Source organism: Melanerpes formicivorus, unplaced genomic scaffold, assembly GCF_026170545.1.
Source record: "Melanerpes formicivorus ecotype bairdi unplaced genomic scaffold, bMelFor1.0.p_v2 SCAF_14, whole genome shotgun sequence".
In the NCBI taxonomy this organism is placed as follows: Eukaryota; Metazoa; Chordata; class Aves; order Piciformes; family Picidae; genus Melanerpes; species Melanerpes formicivorus.
Window position 1 is genome coordinate 8,119,791 of NW_027142366.1, and position 20,917 is coordinate 8,140,707.

Genomic DNA, 20,917 nt, shown 5'->3' on the forward strand with positions numbered 1-20,917 from the left:
GTAAAATGATAGAAGACTATTGGGGATCATCTAGAAAACTTCTTGGAGATCTGAAATTCCTTGAGAGCTTGAAGACTTATGACAAGGATAATATTCCTCCTGCTATAATGAAGAGAATTAGAGAGAGGTTTATTGACCATCCAGATTTTCAACCAGCTGTGATAAAAAATGTTTCATCTGCCTGTGAAGGGCTGTGCAAGTGGGTGCGAGCCATGGAGGTGTACGATCGCGTTGCCAAAGTGGTTGGCCCGAAGCGCGAACGTTTGAAAGCCGCAGAGGAGCTGCTGGATGTTCAAATGCAGAAGCTAAGAACAAAACAAGCAGAACTTAAGGAGATAGTTGATCACCTCCAAGCTTTGAACGATGAGTTGGACAAGATGAACGAGCGGAAGAGAGAACTGGAAAGCAATATTGAGCTGTGCTCAGAGAAGCTTGTGAGAGCTGAACAGCTGATTAGTGGTCTTGGCGGAGAGAAAGACAGGTGGACAGAAGCTGCACGGGTATTAGGAATTCGGTACACAGACCTTATAGGAGATGTGTTGTTGTCATCAGGAACCGTGGCTTATTTGGGAGCCTTCACTGTTGATTACCGCCTGAAATGTCAAGAGAAATGGCAAGTCCTGTGCAGAGAGAAGAAGATCCCATGCTCCAGTGATTTTAGCTTAAGTAATACCTTAGGGGACCCAGTCAAAATCCGTGCGTGGCAGATTGCTGGATTGCCAGTTGATTCTTTTTCCATTGACAATGGCGTGATTGTGTCTAACTCCAGAAGATGGGCTTTAATGATAGATCCTCAAAGGCAAGCTAACAAGTGGGTGAAAAACATGGAGAAAACTAACAGGCTGTCAGTTATCAAATTGTCTGATGCACATTATGTGAGGACACTGGAAAATGCTGTTCAGCTTGGAACACCAGTCTTGCTGGAAAATATTGGTGAAGAGCTAGATGCCTTCATAGAACCCATTTTATTAAAGCAAACATTCAAACAACAAGGAGTAGAATACATGAAATTAGGGGAAAATATAATTGAATATTCAAGAGATTTCAGGTTTTACATAACAACCTGCTTAAGAAATCCTCATTATCTTCCTGAGGTGGCTGTGAAAGTTTGTCTACTCAACTTCATGATTACACCTTTAGGTCTTCAGGACCAGCTTCTTGGAATTGTAGCTGCAGAGGAAAAGCCTGAGCTAGAAGAAAAGAAAAATAAACTGATTATAGAAAGTGCAGCCAACAAGAAACAACTGAAGGAAATAGAAGATAAAATCCTAGAGGTCCTTTCCAGTTCAGAAGGAAACATCTTAGAAGATGAAACAGCCATTAATATTTTGTCTTCCTCCAAAGAGTTATCTGAAGAAATCTCTGAAAAGCAAAAGGTTTCCTCTGTAACTGAAATGCAAATAGATTCTACTCGAATGGGGTATAAGCCAGTTGCTGTTCATTCAGCTGTTATCTTCTTCTGCATCTCTGACCTGGCAAACATTGAACCTATGTACCAGTATTCACTGATTTGGTTCTTTAACTTGTATGTTCAGTCTATTGCTAAAAGCAAAAAGAGTGAACATCTAGAAGAGAGAATTAAGAATATAACTGAGCATTTCACAATAAGCATCTATAACAACGTGTGTCGGTCACTCTTTGAAAAGGACAAGCTGCTGTTCTCCTTACTGCTGACAGTAGGCATCATGAAGGGAAAAGGCCAAATAGATGATGTGGTTTGGCATTTCCTGCTGACAGGAGGGGTTGCTCTTGATAATCCTTACCCCAATCCAGCTCCAGACTGGCTGTCTGACAAGTCATGGGCTGAGCTTGTACGTGCATCTAGTTTGACAAACCTCCAGGGATTAATGGAACATGTAAGAGAGAATTCTTCAAAGTGGAAACTAATCTACGACTCTGTAAGACCCCATGAGGAAGCCTTCCCAGATACCTGGAGCAGGCTGGTGGGGTTAGACCGCATGGTTATTCTCAGATGTTTGAGACCAGACAAAATTATTCCAGCAGTGCAGGAGTTCATTGTGGAAAATATGGGAAGGACATTTATTGATCCACCTACTTTTGATCTTGGAAGAAGTTACAGTGATTCAAATTGCTGTGCCCCTTTGATTTTTGTATTGTCACCAGGTGCTGATCCTATGGCAGGTGAGATTGGTATTGAATCTTTTTTGATTTGATTAAGGGTCACTGAGTGTAACTGAACTGATGATACTGTAGGTCCTTTCATTTGGTCTTTAAAGTGTCTTTAAGCACAGTACAGAAATGATGGAATATCAAACCTTGTATATAAACAATGATGCTAAAACGGGTAGGGGGTGGAATGGGCGTGAGGGTGATGAAATGTCTAGCTTAGAGATCCAACAGCTTGTAACATCCAGACCAATTTATAATTTATGCTTGCATTACAATTCTTTCAGTGGGTGTTTGGGACTTGCCCCAGTATTTGTTACAACCCCTCCTCCAGAAAGTTTCCTCCCTCTGAGTTACTAATTAAATGGTGTCGATGACCACACTTAAAACACATCTGTTAAATGTCCTTTAAAAAAAATAACCACCCAGATTATTTTTAACCCTGGTTTTCTGCCAAAAGATTTGTAACATGGAGCCTTATGTAGAAGGTGTTGGTTTTGATGGCAAAGTAAGAGGGTTATTTTTAACCAGATCTTAAGATCCAATTTCCAGCTCAGCTCCCATAAATAATTGTACCCATGGAACAGAGAGAGTAGAGAGCTGGTAGTGCAGGCTGGAAGTGAGCAAAAGGAGAAGACAGGCTAGTTAACCTGGCTAGTATTTGGTGGGTTTCCTTTCTTTTTTGTATTGCTTTATACACCTAAATGTTAGCATGTACCTCAGAAACACAGTGACTGATCCAGCATTTGATACTGCTGCTGGATTGCAGTGGTGGTGGTATTTCCAACTGAATAAAATATTGAACTTCTGCATATTTAGTTGCTTTTTAGACCACAAAAATTATGGATATAGCATAGATTCACTTTCTAATAGACTTTGTCTTTGTTTACATGTGTGAAACGTGCCATTGCAGGTCTGCTAAAATTTGCTGATGATGTTGGCATGGGAGGTGCAAGCACTCAAACTATTTCACTTGGACAGGGCCAGGGCCCAATAGCAGCCAAAATGATTTATCAGGCTATTAGTGATGGAACCTGGGTAGTACTGCAAAACTGCCATCTTGCCACTAGCTGGATGCCTGCTTTGGAAAAAATCTGTGAGGAAGTTATAGTACCTGAGAATACCAATGAGAAGTTCAGGTAGGAGTTTGAATGTTTTGCTCTTTCTAACTGGACTATTTCGTTGAAGGCACTAGTAAAAAGAAATGCAACTTCTTCTGTGTCAACAGCCAGGTATAGCATTTGTATTGTCTCTGTGCAGTGGTAAAATAAAGATACCTCATTAGGGTGTCATCTTTCCTACCTGTCCAATGTAAGCTATTTTATGCCTGCATTTCAGAACAGATTTAGATGTTATCATTGCAGCTAAGCAAGTAGCAAAACCTTCGCCTTCTGCAGATCAGTACTGAGGATTTGTCAGCATTGAGGATTTGTTTGATAATGTGCTTTTAAAAATTCTTTTCAGGTTGTGGTTAACTAGTTATCCATCAGAAAAGTTTCCTGTTAGTATCCTCCAGAATGGCATCAAAATGACAAATGAGCCTCCAAAAGGAGTTAGAGTGAACCTTCTTCGATCGTACCTTAACGACCCCATCTCCGACCCTGGCTTCTTCAGTGGTTGCCAAAAGCCAGAAATGTGGCAAAAGCTGCTGTTTGGCCTTTGCTTTTTTCATGCTATTGTGCAGGAAAGAAGAAACTTTGGTCCACTGGGTAAGGTTTAGGTTATTTTGCAGGTTCTTTCATTAAGATTAGTAGTTTTGAAATGCGTTCTTGGAGTTTCTCTGTAAAAAGGCAGCGTTGTTGTTAGCAATATTACATGAGGGCAACCTGTAGTGCACAGAACATAAAGCTTTAAAGCTGTTATTTGCAGGGATTCTCATTGAGGAAAAGCTACTCTTGAAGCTACAAAATGTATTAACCTGGAAGAGGACTAGAAAATCCCAATTTTCCAAGTAGATGTATTATAGAGTGGTTACATGAAATTATAGCTTGCTTAGGTTTAAATTTATGACTGTTGTTCTAACTAACCATCAAATCCAGTTCTGGTTTAAATTTTCACGTGTAAAGATGTGTCTTCTTGATTCTGCTTTTGTTTATTTATTTGTATACTTGTTTTATCAAAGCTTGTGCATAAGTTTACTTGGTGTGAAACAAATTTCTTTAGAATCATAGAATTGTTAGGCTTGGGAGGGACCTCAAGTATCATGTAGTTCCAACCCCCCTGCCATGGATGGGGACACCTCACACTCGATCAGGTTGCCCAGAGCCACATCCAGCCTGGCCTTAAAAACCTTGAGGGATGAGGCTTCTACCACCTCCCTAGGCAACCTGTTCCAGTGTCTCACCACCCTCATGACAAAGAACTTCTTCCTAACATCCAATCTGAATCTACCCATTTCTATTTTTTTTCCATTCCCCCTAGTCCTATCATTACCTGACACACCTCAGTGTGTTTTTATAACACAGCAATGGAAATACATGGATTTGTGTTTCAGCTTTTTGTATCATCTCAAAATATTTAGAAAACTATCTGGAACATCTACATAAAATGTAGAAATGTAATGAATTACAAATTCCATTTTTATAGCTATATAAAGCTTATGCTCTCCACTGGTGGGCATGAAGTTCTCAGCCTTCCATTCTGACTGGGTCTGTCTTTGTCATAACAGGCACTGTCAGAAAATATTCCATAGAGGGACTGAAAGCTGCTGTTGTTGTTTTAATATGTAGCTGTTTAACTAAACAGTATGCCAGTATGAAGAATCTCACTTCTTGCTTTGGAGCAAGCATTTCATTTTTGCAAAGGACAAAAAGGTTATTTTCAAGCACCATCAACTACTTCATGAGACCAGCTGTCTGGGGGAAAAAGGACAGTTGCAGCTATAGCCTTATTTTTTTGTTTGCTTTAGGGGTATGGGTCTTTTGAAGGATTCTCTTATCTGGAGTAGGCTCCTGTGTGGTGTTTTTTGTTGTCCTGTTACTCTGAATGCTATATACAAGCAGCATTAAGAGATGGGCAGGTTGATCAACAATTAAAATCAGTCAATGAATTAAAGCTCCTGTTCTCATAATCTCCAAATAGCAACAGATCAGCTGAAAGTACTGAGCAGGTCTGTGTTCTGCTTAAGGTAAAATACAATTTTTCAGGAGCATGTGCTGCTGAATGCCTGTACTTATGCTTTAAATATATAGGATGATGGTAAGAGTGCCTTGGGATGCATCATGGTTACTGTTGTACTGTGCCTTGTGCAATAAACAGCCTGGTAAATTCCAGGGCTGCTTCTAGGCACTGCTGGCAGCTGCTATCCTCAGCTCTATAGTAGCAATACCATAATTTCCTGAGCTTGGCTATCAGCACAGTGCACCACTGCCCTTTGCATCCTCTGCATCAAACAGGTTGGAATATTCCGTACGAGTTCAACGAATCCGACCTCAGAATCAGCATGCGGCAGGTCCAGATGTTCCTGAACGAGTATGAAGAGCCTCCTTTTGAAGCTCTGACATACCTCACAGGTACAGGCACTTTGCTAGGCTCTTTCATTGGTTTATCATTGTACCAGCTGAGTACTTGGCAAATTGAGTGGGTTCCATCCAGGTTTCCTTTCTTTACTCTCTGCATGCTGACAAGTGGTATCACAGTATCACAGTATAACTAAGGTTGGAAGAGACCTCGAGGATCATCGAGTCCAACCTATCAACACAGACCTCATGACTAGACCATGGCACCAAGTGCCACGTCCAATCTCTTCTTGAACACCTCCAGGGATGGGGACTCCACCACCTCCCTGGGCAGCCCATTCCAATGACGAATGACTCGCTCGGTGAAGAACTTTCTCCTCACCTCGAGTCTAAACCTCCCCTGGCGCAGCTTGAGACTGTGTCCCCTTGTTCTGGTGCTGGTTGCCTGGGAGAAAAGACCAACCCCTTCCTGGCTACAACCACCTTTCAGGTAGTTGTAGAGGGCAATGAAGTCGCCCCTGAGCCTTCTCTTCTCCAGGCTAAACAATCCCAGCTCCCTCAGCCTCTCCTCATAGGGCTTGTGCTCAAGGCCTCTCCCCAGCCTTGTTGCCCTTCTCTGGACACGTTCAAGTGTTTTGATGTCCTCCTTAAACTGAGGGGTCCAGAACTGGACACACCCAGAACTGGACAACTGGTATCCCAAACCCTCAGGCACCATTGCTGTCCTGGCTCACATATAGCTGCAAGGATTACTAACAGTCCAGGAAACCTCCTGGGCTTTCTTTCATATATGTCAAATAAAACCGCCACCAGCCTCTGTTTCACTTTAGCCAGTCAACACAATCCCAACACAGTAAGCACTGGCAGTTCAGCAGAGGATGTGATAATACTCATCACTTTAAAGCAGGAGGTGGTGACCTGTGTGAATAACTGGCTGTTGTGGCTATTCACTTCTTTAGTCCAGAAAGACAGCTGCTTCCTGGCACCTCCTTTGTCAGATAATTCCTGGGTTTTGCTAGTATTACTGTTAGTTTTATAAAAAAGAATTTTGGAAGTCAGGATTGAAGTAACAGCTGTGAATATGTAATAGTTTTCTGTGCTTCCTATCAGTGGAAAGATTCCCTCATTGCTTAGATCTCACCAACCCCTGCTGCACAGGGTTACTGCGTATTTGTGATTGCTTGTTTTCTCCTGCATGCCTGCACAATCAGGGTATGTTTGCATGACAGGAACAAGACAAGTATCAGCTATACAGCACTGATCAGATTTTGATAGTTCTTAGCAGAACCTCAAACAAAAGAGCTTTCGTTTAAAGCATGAGATTATTTGCTGTGGCCTGAGTAGCAGTTTCTGAGACCAACTCATAGCATTTGTTAAACCTTTCATCATCCAGGCACACAGATTTGGCCCATAGTCCCTAAGGTGTTGAAGTGCCTAATTTCCATTGAAGTAATTAAAATATAGGACCTAAAAACTTTGGAAGATCTGGACCTTCATAACTTAAATGTACTGGAGCTACTCATTGTAGCACAGCAATTTTGTATTTGTTCATTAACTTCCAATTTTCCATCCTGCTTTTCTTTGCCCTTTCCCAGGGGAATGTAACTATGGAGGCAGAGTAACAGATGATAAAGACAGGCGCCTTCTGCTGTCTCTGCTTTCCATAGTCTATAACAAGGATATAGAGCAGGACAAGTACATGCTTGCAGCTGTAGATGACTACTACATACCACCACATGGTCCATATGAGGTGAGAAGATAACAATGTAAATTCACTCTGAGCTATTGGGGAAAACATTATTTGCACTGTACTTTGATATGCTGAATACAACAAGTAGAAAATAAACCTCATGCCATGCCATGGTATCTCTTATGTATGAAACAGCAATCTGGTACACAGCCCAATGAGATGAAATGGTCATCCAATACTCTGATATTTGCTGGTGCAAAGAGCCACCCCTGTGTCGGTTTCCAGTGCACTCTAGAAAGCCAATAAGAGTCAGGCTTCAGGAATTTACAGGGTACTTCTGCACCCTCTTGCAATCATTTTTGCCTCAAGAGCAGTGACCATGCTGAGGAGGTGGAATGGCCCAGGTGTATGCCCACTTTTCATCCTTTCTTCCCTTCTAACAACTGGATAGAGATAAGGAGCATGCTGTTTGTGTAGCCTGCAGTTGTAGGGGTGATACATACAGCATCCTGCTCTCTTCTGTGACTCCTACCAGTGCTCCCTATATATTTCTGATGTACATTTCTTTCTCTTGCTGCTTATGTGAAGGTGGCAAGAACAATTCTTCACTGAGTCTTTGAATCATATAAAACTTATATTAACTCTGTTTCTGGATGTGATTAACTCAGAACTAATGTGTTTCATAGTACTTGGGAAGGTTCTGTCCAAGTTTGGTTTACTGACTTTCATTTAATGCAGTATTGTATGATTTCTGGTATCTAAGTGTTTCTTTTACAGTCTTACATTGAATACATACGAAGTTTACCAATTACAACACACCCTGAAGTGTTTGGACTTCATGAAAATGCAGACATCACCAAGGATAACCAGGAGACTAATCAACTTTTCCAGAGTGTGCTCCTGACTTTGCCTAGAGAAGCAGGGGGAGGTGGCAAGTCCCCTCAGGTAACTGGGGAAGAAAGATCAACTTGCACTCTGGAAAGGTGCCCTTTCCTGTTGTGCCTTGGGTCTCAAAGTAATCCAGCACCTTTCATCACATCACTGTGGCTTGGGAGTAGATGTGAGTGTCTCTGTAGAGAACCAGACACATTTGGCATAGAAAAACCTCTAAAGATGGAAGATACTGTAATAATTTTGACTGTAAATAGATTGATACCACAGAACCCCACCTGGCTGAGTACAACTTTGAATGCACTTTGAATGTTTCTCTCATATTTTGTGTTTTAAAATAAAAGTGAAGTGCTTCACTTCAGTCATGAATCGTAGTTAGAGGACAGCTAACAACTAGAGCTGGCAAAGCACTTCAAATCACACCCATTCCTAAGCAATTTTAAACAGCTTTGTGTTTTGCAGAATTTACTGAAGAAAAATAGGTGAAAGGGGGAAATTCCTCATTCACTGCAAACTTATGATTTCAGGAAACTGTTGAAGACTTGGCACAAGACATCCTATCCAAATTACCAAGTGACTTTGATGTTGAAGAGGTTATGAAGATGTACCCAGTACTCTATGAAGAGTCCATGAATACAGTTCTCAGGCAAGAACTAATTCGATTTAACAGGTATGGCTCAGCATTTTGGGTAGCACTACCAATACTGGAAGATGCTTGTGTTCATCAGTGCTAACAACTCACAAGCCTTGAAAAGACTTACAAACCTTCTGCAATGAATTGTTAGCATGATAGATTCTGCTTTGCATGAACCTTTGAAAAAGACTTGAAAGCTGCATCTGACTATCTGAATATGGAAATAGTAGTGGTATTCTTGGAACGTGAACTTAGACCAGATTTGTTTTGTTGAGGTAGGAGAGCCTGCTTTATTCTTTTTCAGTCACACCCAGGTCCCAGTGTTCACAGCACACTGTTATTTAGTGTTAGAGGCTCAGTTTCCCTTGTCTAGAAGGGGACTTTTCACTGTCTTTCATTTCTCTGTGTGTGATTTTGCTTTGTTTGCTTTTCTTAAGTTTTGAGAACGGCATGTGAGATAAGGAATTTCTGACAGGACATTTACCAACTTTGACTGGCTTTTCATTCAAGTTGCTCTCAGAGGTCTTTAACCAGACAGTAAGAAGTAAATAATGAGATGACAATTTCTTTTGTGTTATCTGAAGGCTTACTGAAGTTGTTCGGAGCAGCCTCATAAATTTAGGCAAAGCCATTAAAGGCCAAGTGTTGATGTCATCTGAACTTGAAGATGTTTTCAACAGCATGCTAATAGGCAAAGTACCAGCAATGTGGGCTGCCAAATCCTATCCATCACTGAAGCCACTGGGAAGTTATGTGTCTGATCTCCTCTGTCGTTTGGTCTTCTTCCAGGTATGCTAAACTGAGACTGACAGATGTAAGTAAGGACTCTGTAGCTGAAAGCTGAATGGATAAAATGTGTATCAGTGCTGTAGTGTCTGGACTTGCTACTTTCTGAAATGTCTTTCTCAGTAGCACTGACTTATGGTAGTTTCAGAATGAGTGATTCTTTTTGTTGTCATTGTAAATAACTTGACTTATGTAATTGGTTGGCTCTGAAAAGTACAGAACTAATAGTAGTATCCAGGGGCTCCAAGGTTTAGATCTCTCTGTGCTGTTTGTGTTATCTGAAGAGCCATCTCTGTTCTGGTGAACTGGCACAGTGAAGTCACAGATGGATTGGCTTTTTGGTTTTCCTTTCTATCCAGGACTGGGTAATCAATGGACCACCCACTGTCTTTTGGCTCTCAGGATTCTTCTTCACTCAGTCTTTTCTGACTGGTGTTCTACAAAACTATGCCAGAAAATACACCATCCCTATTGACCATATTGGATTTGAATTTGAGGTAAGGAAATGCAGAGGAATGTTGTGTTTCTTGCATAGCTTGACCCATGTTCTGGGGCAGCAAGGAAGAGCTTTCAAAAAAGACATTTTATTTAAAGGAGCAACTTCAGACTGTTACTTACAGAATTGAATATACTCCAGGTAAAATTGAGCAATGGTTTAATCATTCTAGGTGATGAAACAGGAGCACACAATGGAGAAAATACCAGAAGATGGGGCTTATGTGAGAGGCCTTTATTTGGAAGGTGCACGATGGGATCGGGAATCTCTGGTAGTTGGAGAATCACTTCCCAAAGTCCTTTATGATCCTCTGCCCATCATTTGGCTGAAACCTGGAGAAAGTTCGAGCTTTCTTCACATGAACATTTATTCATGCCCTGTATACAAAACAAGTGCAAGAAGAGGTGTCTTATCCACCACTGGCCACTCAACCAACTATGTTCTCTCAATTGAACTCCCTTCAGACAAGCCCCAGAAACACTGGATAAATCGAGGCGTGGCAGCACTGTGCCAGTTAGATGACTGAAAGGATGCAAGCCAAAGCAGTTGAACTTTGTTATTAAAAGATATACTTCACTCCACAATGGCTGCTATTTAGGTTTTTTTAATAGATATCAGTATTTCTTGGTGCCTTCAAAGCAGCTCCCAAATTCTGTTTGGTTTTTAGCCACTATCAGCCACTGAGCAAGAGTGAGTGAAAACAGAACACTGCAAACAGAAGCTTACTCAGAGACCTGGGTTTTATTCTGCAATTCATCCGAATCAAACTGTGTGCCAGCCACATCATTGGAAATCCAGATATTACCACCTAGCTGTAAGGATAGGGCTTGGTTGGTTTGGGTTTGGGTGTGTTGTTTTGTTGTTAGTTTGGGGGTTTTCTATTTTAATAAAATTAGGCCCCATAAGTTTTGCTGCTGATTTTAATTGGAATGTGATCCACAACTCTTGCAAATAGGACTCTGTGGATTTGCCTACCACTTGTCTGTCCCTGGAACATGTAGGGCAAGGTGGGAGATGAGAATAGTTTGTTGTCAACATGTAAACCCAACCCTCAGCTAGCATGAACTGCCAGAGCTATATCATGAAACTAGAGTAACTGACACTCCTTGAAGATGTGCCTCAGAATTTCCATGTCAAACTGCTAGCCCCCGTGTGCACTGGGAGTCTGCCCTTTCTCAGAGCACTGTGCTTCTCATAGCTTCTTTTTCTTTTCTTCTTTTTAAATGTCAGTAGAATTTACTTCTGTATTCCAGTGACCTGGTAAGTGAGCTGTTCCCTTTCTCCCATAATGGTGGTGGAGTCACCATCACTGGAGGTGTTTAAGAAGAGACTGGATGGTGTGCTTGGTGCCATGGTTTAGTTGATTAGATGATGTTGGATGATAGGTTGGGTGATGATCTCACATGTCTTTTCCAACCTGCTCTATTTCTATTCCCTATCCTATCCTATCCCTATTCTATTCTATTCTATTCCTATTCTATAATCTCACTTTACTTCCTCATTTTGCCCTCTTCCACGTTGGACTAAAACCACCTGCAACTTTGTACTAGTTTAAGCCCTTTCATCAGAGGAGCTGCAAGTAGCTTGCAAATATTAATTAAAAATAAAATAGCCTGAACATCTTCAAAGAGCTTTGCAGTCATTAGCTAATCCCCACATCGTGCCAAGAAGGTACTAAAGATACATCATTAGACTTGTTGTGTACATAGTACGAGAGAAGCACAAAGATCAAGGCAAGCATTTAAAGAAAACCCCACTGCATAAACATCCACTAATTTGAGGTATATATTTTTTTTCATTGCCCAAATTGCAGCATTTTAATGACTTGCTTGAGGCCTCACAAAGTCAGAGATGCAGCTATAATTCAGCACTTGCCAGTATCCTGCTACAGTCATTAAGTGATGCTGCTACAAGTCATTAAGGCATAGTTCCTGTCATACCAATTTATCACTTGTGTTGTGCTTAGCTGCTGTAGGTGAAAGCAGTGTTCATTATTGTTTTAGTAACCACTCATACTGAGTACAAAGGTTCATAAGATAGTGACTTTTAAGAACAGTAACATACAGGTAAGCAAGAAGTGTTACATGTGTGCTGTACAGTGCTAGGTAATTGGTAGGGTATCTTCATGTACCATACGTATACATGCACCACGTTCCATGCCTCATTAACAGTGCAGCGTGCAGGCATTTGGAGCATCTTCATTTTTACCTGGTGACCAGGGCAAAGATGTCAGGCCCAGGTCTTATGAGGAGTGGCTGAGGGAAGTAGGATTGTTTAGTCTGGAGAAGTGGAGAAGAGAAAGCTGAGGGGAGACCTCATTGCTCTCCACAACTACCTAAAAGGAAGTTGCAGTGAGGTGGGGGTTGGTCCCTTCACCTCAGTATCAAGTGAGAGGAAATGGCCTCAAATTGCACCAGGGTGGGGTTAAATTGGATATTAGGAAAAATTTCTTTACAGAAAGGGTGGTCAGGCATTGGAACAGGCTGCCGTGGGAGGTGGTGGAGTCATCGTGCCTGGAGGTGTTAAAAAGATGTGTAGACATGGCTCCTCAGGAGATGGTTTAGTGGGGGATGGTGGTGTTAGGTCAGTGGTTGGACTTGATGATCTTAGAAGTATTTTCCAACCTAAACAGCTATCCCAAAATGGCAGCTTTCTAGTTTGACCTTCAAAACCAAAGGGCTCTAAGGCAGATTCTCTTTTCCATAGAGTTTGACATAAGCTGTGAAAAAAAAGCTCTGCTCTCCAGTCTTGACAGAAGAGCTGATCTAGTCCTTCCTTCAGCTGAACAGCCTGAGATTTTAACAAATTTCAGTCTTTGCCTTCTGGTGCTGGAAAGATATGAGGATCAGGCACTAGTTAACAATTTCTCACACACTTATTTTGAAAAATTAATGGGCTGCCTGGCTTTTTAGAGCATCTCAATGGATTGCAGTTACTGCAGTTCAACTTACTGGCTTTTTAGTTAAGGAAGTGGATATTCATTTGAGTTGAGTTACTTAAGGCTACTTGAGCCTTTTTAGAGGTGCTTATTTATGTTTCCCTTCAGACATAAGCTTCTATTCTTATTTCAGTTTGGTGTAAATCTGTAACTTTAGGATGTTCTTTTGAAGCAATCTGCATCTTATGCTATGTGCTCAGGAAAGAGTTCTCACTATAAGGCAGACATTAATTTAAGACTCTGATTTACACCGCTGTTTATTCACCTGAGGAGTCACAGCATCAGTGCCTTCATCAGCCACATGAATTTGAACAATGGCAAAGATTCAAATTGTAGTTTAATCACAATAATGAGCCTAAGCTTCCATTCAAAATTCTTGTCTCTGCACTTTTTGGTTTGGTTCAGTGGACAGATCTCTAGGCTGGTATATGAGACTGAGGACAGCAAGAGGCTGTATTTGTGCTTCTTTCAAGGCAGGATTAAGCAGTGTATATAATCATGTTATTTTTTACCATCCTTTTTACATCCCCCTTGTCTTAGGCTGAAATTGTATGTCTTCCTGGCAGCAGTTAATTTGCTAAGCTCCCACTGACAGGCAGAACAATGGCATTTTACATGTTACTTCCCACATGAGGCATTCCCAGGAAAAAAAAAATTATATGGGAATAGATAACTTTGTGGACCAGAGCCATAAAGGGTAGTGAGAAATTAGGCTAGCCAGTACCTGTCATGCTGACTTGCTCTTCTCATTGTCTCCTTGTGCTTTCTCATCCACTTGTATTTTTTTCCACTTTTAAAAGTACATTCCTGGGGGAGGAACTGTCATTCTGTTTATCACATGACCAGTTTTAGCTTATTCTTAAGGTGGACAAGAATATGTCTTTGCCATTGCCTTTTAGGGCTTGGAGAGTTCAGGATGAACTGGGGAGATCAGGAAATGAGATGTTGGGTTTGTCCATTTTAATAAGCAAGAATATAAACTGCACTTTTCACATCTGCTTTTTTGCCATCATTATCTTCTAGCTGGAATAGGTTGCTGCTTATACCCTCTGTCCTCAAAGCAGCTGTGGGCTGTGTTTATGTAGTCTCTCAGTACAGTGAGGCTTCTACCCTGAAGGACAGTAGGCCACCCCTAAGCTTCCTGAAGAAACAGTCTGGTAAAGCCAAAAAACAAAACGAGCCAAAACAACTGGTGGCCAGTGAGAGACAAATGAATATAGTTTCACTTCCTTTCATGAGGCACCTGCAGAACAGAAATAGCTCTTGAACTTGAGACTAAGAAGATTGTTGTAGGTAATATTTCAAAATAAAACTGGGGTTCTATACATAATGTAAGGCCTCAAACCTGACAGTAAAATAATCACTGAGAAAGCCAATGTGCTGATTAGTTTGAAAAAGGCACAGTGAACATGAGCAAAGCATCTTAAGCTTGCTCCTATAGTGATTCCCTGAAGGGTGAGTTTTGAGTCAGTCCATACATGGGAACCTGAGGAAGGCAGCAGTGGACTGTTTTACTGAGTTGTGTAATAGCATTCCAAACTTTGCATTTCACATCCACACCCTCCCAAAGGAACAGGAGAAAAAGCTGACACAGAGGCTTTAGGCCACTCCTCTGCAGCTTCCAAGAAGGAGAAAGGAGTGGTGGCATTTCTGCCGTCTCCTTGCTACTGTCTGTTCGGAAACAATACTTCACCCTAAGGATACTATGAAACTGCAATGTTTCTGCTGGGACAAGAGAGGAAGGAGTACAGCTTCAGAACTCAAGTCACTCTATTCCCATGTGCATTTGGAAGCTCTACAGCACTGTGTCTGCTTGATTCTCCTAGCCGTAGTCCTGAATTTTGCTGACCTTTACCCAAGGCCTTGTCTTCAATCATAACTGAGCTGATATATCATAACTAATATATCACCCTCAAACCACTCGAGAACTCTGCTATACTTCAATAGTATGAAAAATCTGCTGTAGTTTGTCCTGATGTCAAAGTAATCTTTGTATCACACCTCACTTCTGGAAAAGTGTTACTTTTATTGATGAGTCAGTGGTTGAAATGTAATAAATATTAGACCAACCTTATCCATCATATGCAATGCATCAGTTAGCTTTTTGGCCTCTGGAAAAGTGTAGTGACCGAAACTGCTTCATTCACAGTTGTGCACACGAATCACATGGATTGCAGTCCACAGCTTAAGATGATGTGATTACACATCCCAGCTTACATGATGAGTTATGAAATGTCATCATGGGATTTCAGGTATATTGGCTTAGAAATCTTCCTTAACTTTTCCTGGCGGCGCAGCATGCGGCCTTGTTGATGGGCAAGACCCATGGGAGGCAGATGGATCTGGAAAAGAAAATCCCACCAGTTAGGTGCATAGTGAGAAGGTGCAAGAAAAAGAAGGCATGAAATAGAGATTAGGTTTCACTGAGTTTTAAATCATTTTTTTCACAGTCTGGAGAAGGCAACTGCACTGTCTCAAACCAGGCAGCCCTTCCTGAGGAGTGACTACTGCTGTAACTTTCAGGCCCTACATGTTCTGTTTATTAAAATTCTATATACCTGAGCCTTCAGTAACCTTGTTGTGTAGCTCAATAGCAGGCTGTAATGATAATATACTTGAAAAAGGATGCTTACAATGTTCTAGAACAGCAAGACCTAAACATTCCTAAGTAGATGTCTCAAAAACACTGCGTGTTTTATTCATACCTATCTTATAAGTCATAAAATAACCCCAAATTGTATGTATTGAAAGTCTGCCTGCTTAGTGTCATGATTATATATACCATATTAAAATGCACAGTCAGTGTCATTGACTCCACAAGCAGAAGGAGCAATAGGTGACAGGCTCTTCTTTTGAATGACAAAGTCTTTATAAGACTATTTGTGGGAGTCATGCAGCTATATCCCCTTAAGTGATTGAAAAATGTAGGTGTCAGCAGTCAGGTGTTACTGTTGCTGAGGCTGTCATGCTGTAAGATAGCTGTTTAGGTGCAAATAGTAGTAAAAGCACTGACTAAAGCAGCAACAGAGATTCCTAGGCTCTGAAAAACAACCATCTTCAAGTTTGCCTGAGAGAGCTCAACATGAGGAGAAACTTCTTTACAGTGAGGGTGATGGAGCACTGGAACAGGCTACCCAGAGAAGTTGTGAAGTCTCCTTCTCTGGAGACTTTCAAAACCCACCTGGATTCATTCCTGTGCAGACTACCCTAGGTGATCCTGCTTTTGGCAGAGGGGTTGGACTTCTCTGGAGATCCCTTCCAACATCTAACATTCTGTGATTCTGTGCTTCTGATCCCTATAGAAGTGAGCCTTTGGGATTTTGGAGTCACTGCAGAGCTCACATTTTGAGCCCATTTCTAGGAGCATTGTTTGCCAGATGTTCATTGTTATTCTCTATACTGGAGAAAAAGAAAAAGCTATAGGCTAAACAGATGCTAACACTGACCACAGTCCTGGCAAGCATCTGAGGAAGATACAATTTAATTCTGACCATGACCACCTTGATAAGGAAACTACAGATGTGAAAATACAAACTAATCAACAGGAGAAGAGAGGAAGTCTCTATGGGAGACAGCATAAAGTACTACAGACAGAAGTGAGTAGGCAGTGAGGAAACCATACAGAATGGTGCAACAGAAGGCACTACTGCAACTTCCAGCATTTCATGAATCTTGGACATGTTTTTTCTCTAGGAACAGGGGGAAAGCAGCAGCAATATAGGCAGGTGGTTTGTAAGATCTGATTTATGGCCAGAAGGATTAGATATCAGTAACATAGACTTTGAAAATAATTGTATCTATGGCAGATGTAGTTAAGTATTTTAGTCTTACTCTCTCTCTTATCTGGAAAGATTAACAGATTTGGTTCCATCACCATCTTTCTCTACATTCATTAGTTGGTTAAGACTGCCTAAATATGCACAGGCTCTGGGAGTTTAGCTCATGGAACTCCACTTAGGCTTTGATTCCTTAGTGTGAGAAGAAATTACCTAATTTATAGTGAGAGAGAACATTTCAATATACATTTGGCTTATTTGGCTCTAATTTAGCATAGCAATTAAATACTGGTTTATCTCAAAATGCAGTGCAGTGACAGTGATGTCAACTTATGGCTTTAGAGCTAAGTGGGTATGGCTGAAGCCTTTGTGACTGGATTTATACTCACAGGTCTCGGGTAGGGGATGTTATAGTGAAGTCCAATTTCTATTCTTGCCTCACATTCTTCTATACATTGCTTAATCAACTTTGGATCTGTTACCTAAGGTCATACAAACAAATGTTTTGTAGCAGTACAGCAATTAGCAGTTGGAAGCTCAAGTGTAAATGATGCACAGCCACGTGACTGTCTTTAGCTTCTTTTTTTGTAATCCCAGGATACAATGATTGTATCTTTCCTATCCTTAAAAGGCAACATCAGTGTTTGCCTTGACTCAACAGTTCTGGGCTTGATGGTGCTGGATATTAAGGCTCAGAGGCTGTCACAACTGACGCTATGGCAGGAGGGTTTTACCCAAATATGGTGTTTTCTCTATAAAAAGACAATACACACATAAACTAATAATGCATCCATGAAAACAACATCACTCACCCATTTAGCATTCTGCAAGGTAGCTAGAGATGAAAGGGAGGAGTCTCCTTGGTCTACATTCTGTTATCATCCTATCCAGAAACTCCCTTTGAAGTCAGAAATGTGTCAAATGTGACTGAAATTCACTTTTTGATTTTGCAGTATTTCAGTTCAGTCCCAGGCCAAAATAAGCACTGTGATGCTCAATTACAAGAAAGACCTTTGATTACCATGGAATCTGTCTGTGTCACCCCTTTCAAAAGAGGTTTGACATTTCTTCCTTGAGGAAAAAAAAATAATAAAATTAAGTGCTTCTTTTAAAAGAAGAGCCAATAATTGCTGATTTGAAAGGAAAAGGGGAAAAAAAGCAGCATAAGAGGCTGCTGAGCTCTCTTTGCCATTGCATGGCTAATGATCCACTTAGCTTGCTTTCTAAAAGATCAAAAGCTGCCTCAATTACACAGGCAGTATCTTTGGAACTTCAGGGTTTTTTCTTGGCATTTTTTCAGGGAAAACTTTAAACCTTTTAGATTTCTACAGAAGTTAATGAAGAGCTGAAATGGTTTGAGTTTTCTTACTGCTATTTCAGGAGAGAAATTTAAACCATAACCCAAAGACTCCAGCATTTAAGGGGAATGAAATGCTAGGATCAGCTCTGAGGTTATTTCAGCATCCAGTCACCGAGACGGCACAAAGAGCAAGGATCATTCAGAAAGTCCACACTGGAAGGACACTCACATTTTTGTTTTTTTGGAAGAGTGTTCTGGCCTCTTTTTTAATGTACTCTTTCTCTTGAATGGTTTCTTCTGGCTGTCCTGATGCCGACTGCCATTTTCTGGCTATTCGGAATATCTTGCGGTAAAGGCCAAGAACTTGTTGCCGAGTGACTGCTGTCATCTGAAAAAGGCAACACAAACCCCAGAGGTGTGCTGAACATACCAGCTGCTAAAAGCCCAGCAAGCAGTGCACTTTTCACACAACTGAATGAGTTTAAAAATAGCTCCATGCTAAGCTAGATGAAAAATTAAACAGACCTAGCTATACACAGTAAGTGGCTGTTGAAAGTGGCAGACCTGGTCCAGTAAAGTACTTGTCCTGCTTCTCAAACCTGTCTCCATTCAAACAGCTTGAGCTGTTGCTCAGAGTTAAGCAGCAAGTTCGCCATGGGACAGCAAAGTGATGTCGTGGCCAAGAGGGCAAATGGTATCCTGGGGTGCATCAAGAAAAGTGTGTCCAGCAGGTCTAGAGAGGTTCTTCTCCCCAGGGAGGTTCTGTTCTGCCCTGGTGAGACCACACTGGGAATATTGTGTCCAGTTCTGGGCTCTGCAATTCAAGAGAGACAGGAGGGATCTGCTGGAGAGAATCCAGGGGAGAGCCATGAGGATGATTAGGGGACTTGAGCATCTGCCCTATGAAGAGAGACTGAGAGACCTAGGGCTGTTTAGTCTTGAGAAGACTGAGAGGGGATCTGATCAGTGGCTATAATATCTGAGGGGTGAGTGTCAAGTGGAGGAGGCCAATCTCTTTTTGGTGGTGCACAGTAATAAGGAACAATGGATACAAACTTGAACACAGAAGGTTTCACCTTAACATGAGGTGAAACTTCTTTACAGTGAGGGTGACAGAGCAGGGGAGCAGGCTGCCCAGAAAGGTTGTGGAGTCTCCTTCTCTGGAGACTTCAAAACCTGCCTGGATGCATTCCTGTGTGGACTACCTCGGGTGATCCTGCTTTTGGCAGTGGGGTTGGACTCGATGATCTCTGGAGGTCCCTTCCACCCCTGATAATTCTGTGATTTGCTTTGGTGCTTTGCTGAATCCCAAGCCTGGTACAAGAACGCTCAGGTTCTGTTTCAAGGTCTGTTTTGCAACAGACATTGGGCAAGCCACCGAAACTCTGAGTGTCCTGCCTGCTGTGAAATCCTTGTACCAGTGCTGACCTTGTCTCTGCAAAGCATTCTGAAACCACCACAAAAGCACTGAAAACCAGTATGGGTTTCAGAGGCTGAGAAGCTTATTTGTGATATCGCTACAGTGTGTAATAATGATTCAGCTGGAGTTTGATCTGATGAAAAAGTGATGAAAGCTATTTTATCTAAGCACTGCAGGTGAGGCAGACTAACTGTGCATTTAGGAAAGTCCTGAATGTCTTGATTTTCAGAGAGCTGTATACTTGCTGAATCAGCCTCCAGGTGCAGTAAGAATCTTTACCAGAAATCAAGAATGAAAGTCTATTGTTATTCTATTATTGCATGCACTTTATCATGTAAGTGGTGACATTATTTCATGCCAGACCAGAAATATCCCTGAGATAAATGCACTGTGGGAATAACAACATTTCTGACATGGATTAGATTCACAGAAACAGTGACTTCTGCTTTAGGGACACTGCCACTGTTGAAGGTACCTCACTGTCCAAAAGGAAGATGCAGCAGCACTGCAAAGTAGGTATATGGATGAAAGGAAGAACAAGAGTCAGGGACAGGACATTATCTAACTGTCTCAGGATCCATTTGCCAACCTGGAGCTCTAGTTACTGTGTCTGAATCTATGTTGAAATCAGATCTGTGTGCTGGGAATAGCTCACAGGTTGAAGCAGGGTAACTCAGGCTGCACTCCCCCCTGGAGGGAGCACTCTTCCTTGGCGACAGAGGAAAAGCTGCTTCCTAAAACACCCAGACACTGCAGGAACTTTGGCAGTGTGGCCACTGCTGATGTCCTTGCAGTCTGTGGCAATTCCTCCTTCTATGGAGAGCAGAAGAGGGCTATGAACCAAACTGTTCTGAGGCCATAGAGTTCTCGATGGCTGTCTCCACCACAGCAGCTGACCTCCACTAATATTTCAGTACAGTCCTCCAGTGGCTTCAGTCACACAATCTTTTCCTCACCAAAGTCAGAATTACAGATGCTAACCTGAAGACAGGATTTAGCCCATAGTTCCTTTTGCTAAAAAAACCCAAGGCAGTAAATTCTAGCCTTTTCCTTTGTTTGTTGGTTTGAACTGTTACTGTGAGCCAAAGACACTTTGTTATTTCATGAGCTCAGTTAGGGATCTGATTCTTAAGAGAGAACACTTTTAGTTTGCTATTGGCATTTTAAAATGGTTAAGCAATCATATTTCCTCCCCCCCCCATATATAAAAATGATTTTTCCCCCTACCCTGCAGAGAGTGTTTCTAGCAAATATTTATGGTATTTCTAGGAAACAAATATCCACAATAAAATAGCTAAGTAGTCCCAGCTCATCAAACACTTTGGAATAAATGCTTCACTTCATCCATTCTACAGCTTCATTTCAGGCAGTAAAATTAGTCATACATGAAGCTCCACATGT

At 41.5% G+C, this 20,917-nt stretch overlaps 2 protein-coding genes across 4 annotated transcripts in view; one reads left to right on the top strand and one right to left on the bottom strand.

Annotated features, from left to right (window-relative positions):
• DNAH3 (dynein axonemal heavy chain 3) overlaps positions 1–11,708 on the top strand; it is a 59,590-nt gene extending 47,882 nt beyond the window's left edge. Inside the window, exons 52-61 of the mRNA XM_068146809.1 lie at positions 1–2,142; positions 3,041–3,266; positions 3,592–3,836; positions 5,523–5,639; positions 7,181–7,335; positions 8,053–8,220; positions 8,694–8,836; positions 9,385–9,589; positions 9,946–10,083; positions 10,255–11,708. Of these exons, the coding sequence (XP_068002910.1) occupies positions 1–2,142; positions 3,041–3,266; positions 3,592–3,836; positions 5,523–5,639; positions 7,181–7,335; positions 8,053–8,220; positions 8,694–8,836; positions 9,385–9,589; positions 9,946–10,083; positions 10,255–10,608 (3,893 nt within the window). The 3' untranslated portion in view covers positions 10,609–11,708. The remainder of the gene's footprint in view (positions 2,143–3,040; positions 3,267–3,591; positions 3,837–5,522; positions 5,640–7,180; positions 7,336–8,052; positions 8,221–8,693; positions 8,837–9,384; positions 9,590–9,945; positions 10,084–10,254) is intronic.
• The window catches only part of LYRM1 (LYR motif containing 1), a 25,227-nt gene continuing 5,412 nt past the window's right edge, over positions 1,103–20,917 (bottom strand). Inside the window, exons 2-6 of one of the 3 annotated variants that reach the window (XM_068146815.1) lie at positions 18,326–18,484; positions 17,186–17,278; positions 15,091–15,362; positions 13,745–13,941; positions 10,361–10,459 (exon numbers count right to left, since the gene is read on the bottom strand). In XM_068146815.1, the coding sequence (XP_068002916.1) occupies positions 15,246–15,362; positions 17,186–17,278; positions 18,326–18,484 (369 nt within the window). In that variant the 3' untranslated portion in view covers positions 10,361–10,459; positions 13,745–13,941; positions 15,091–15,245. Of the gene's footprint in view, positions 1,191–10,360; positions 10,460–13,744; positions 13,942–15,090; positions 15,363–17,185; positions 17,279–18,325; positions 18,485–20,917 lie in introns of those variants that run through there. The other 2 variants (XM_068146814.1, XM_068146816.1) reach the window with 2 other exon arrangements.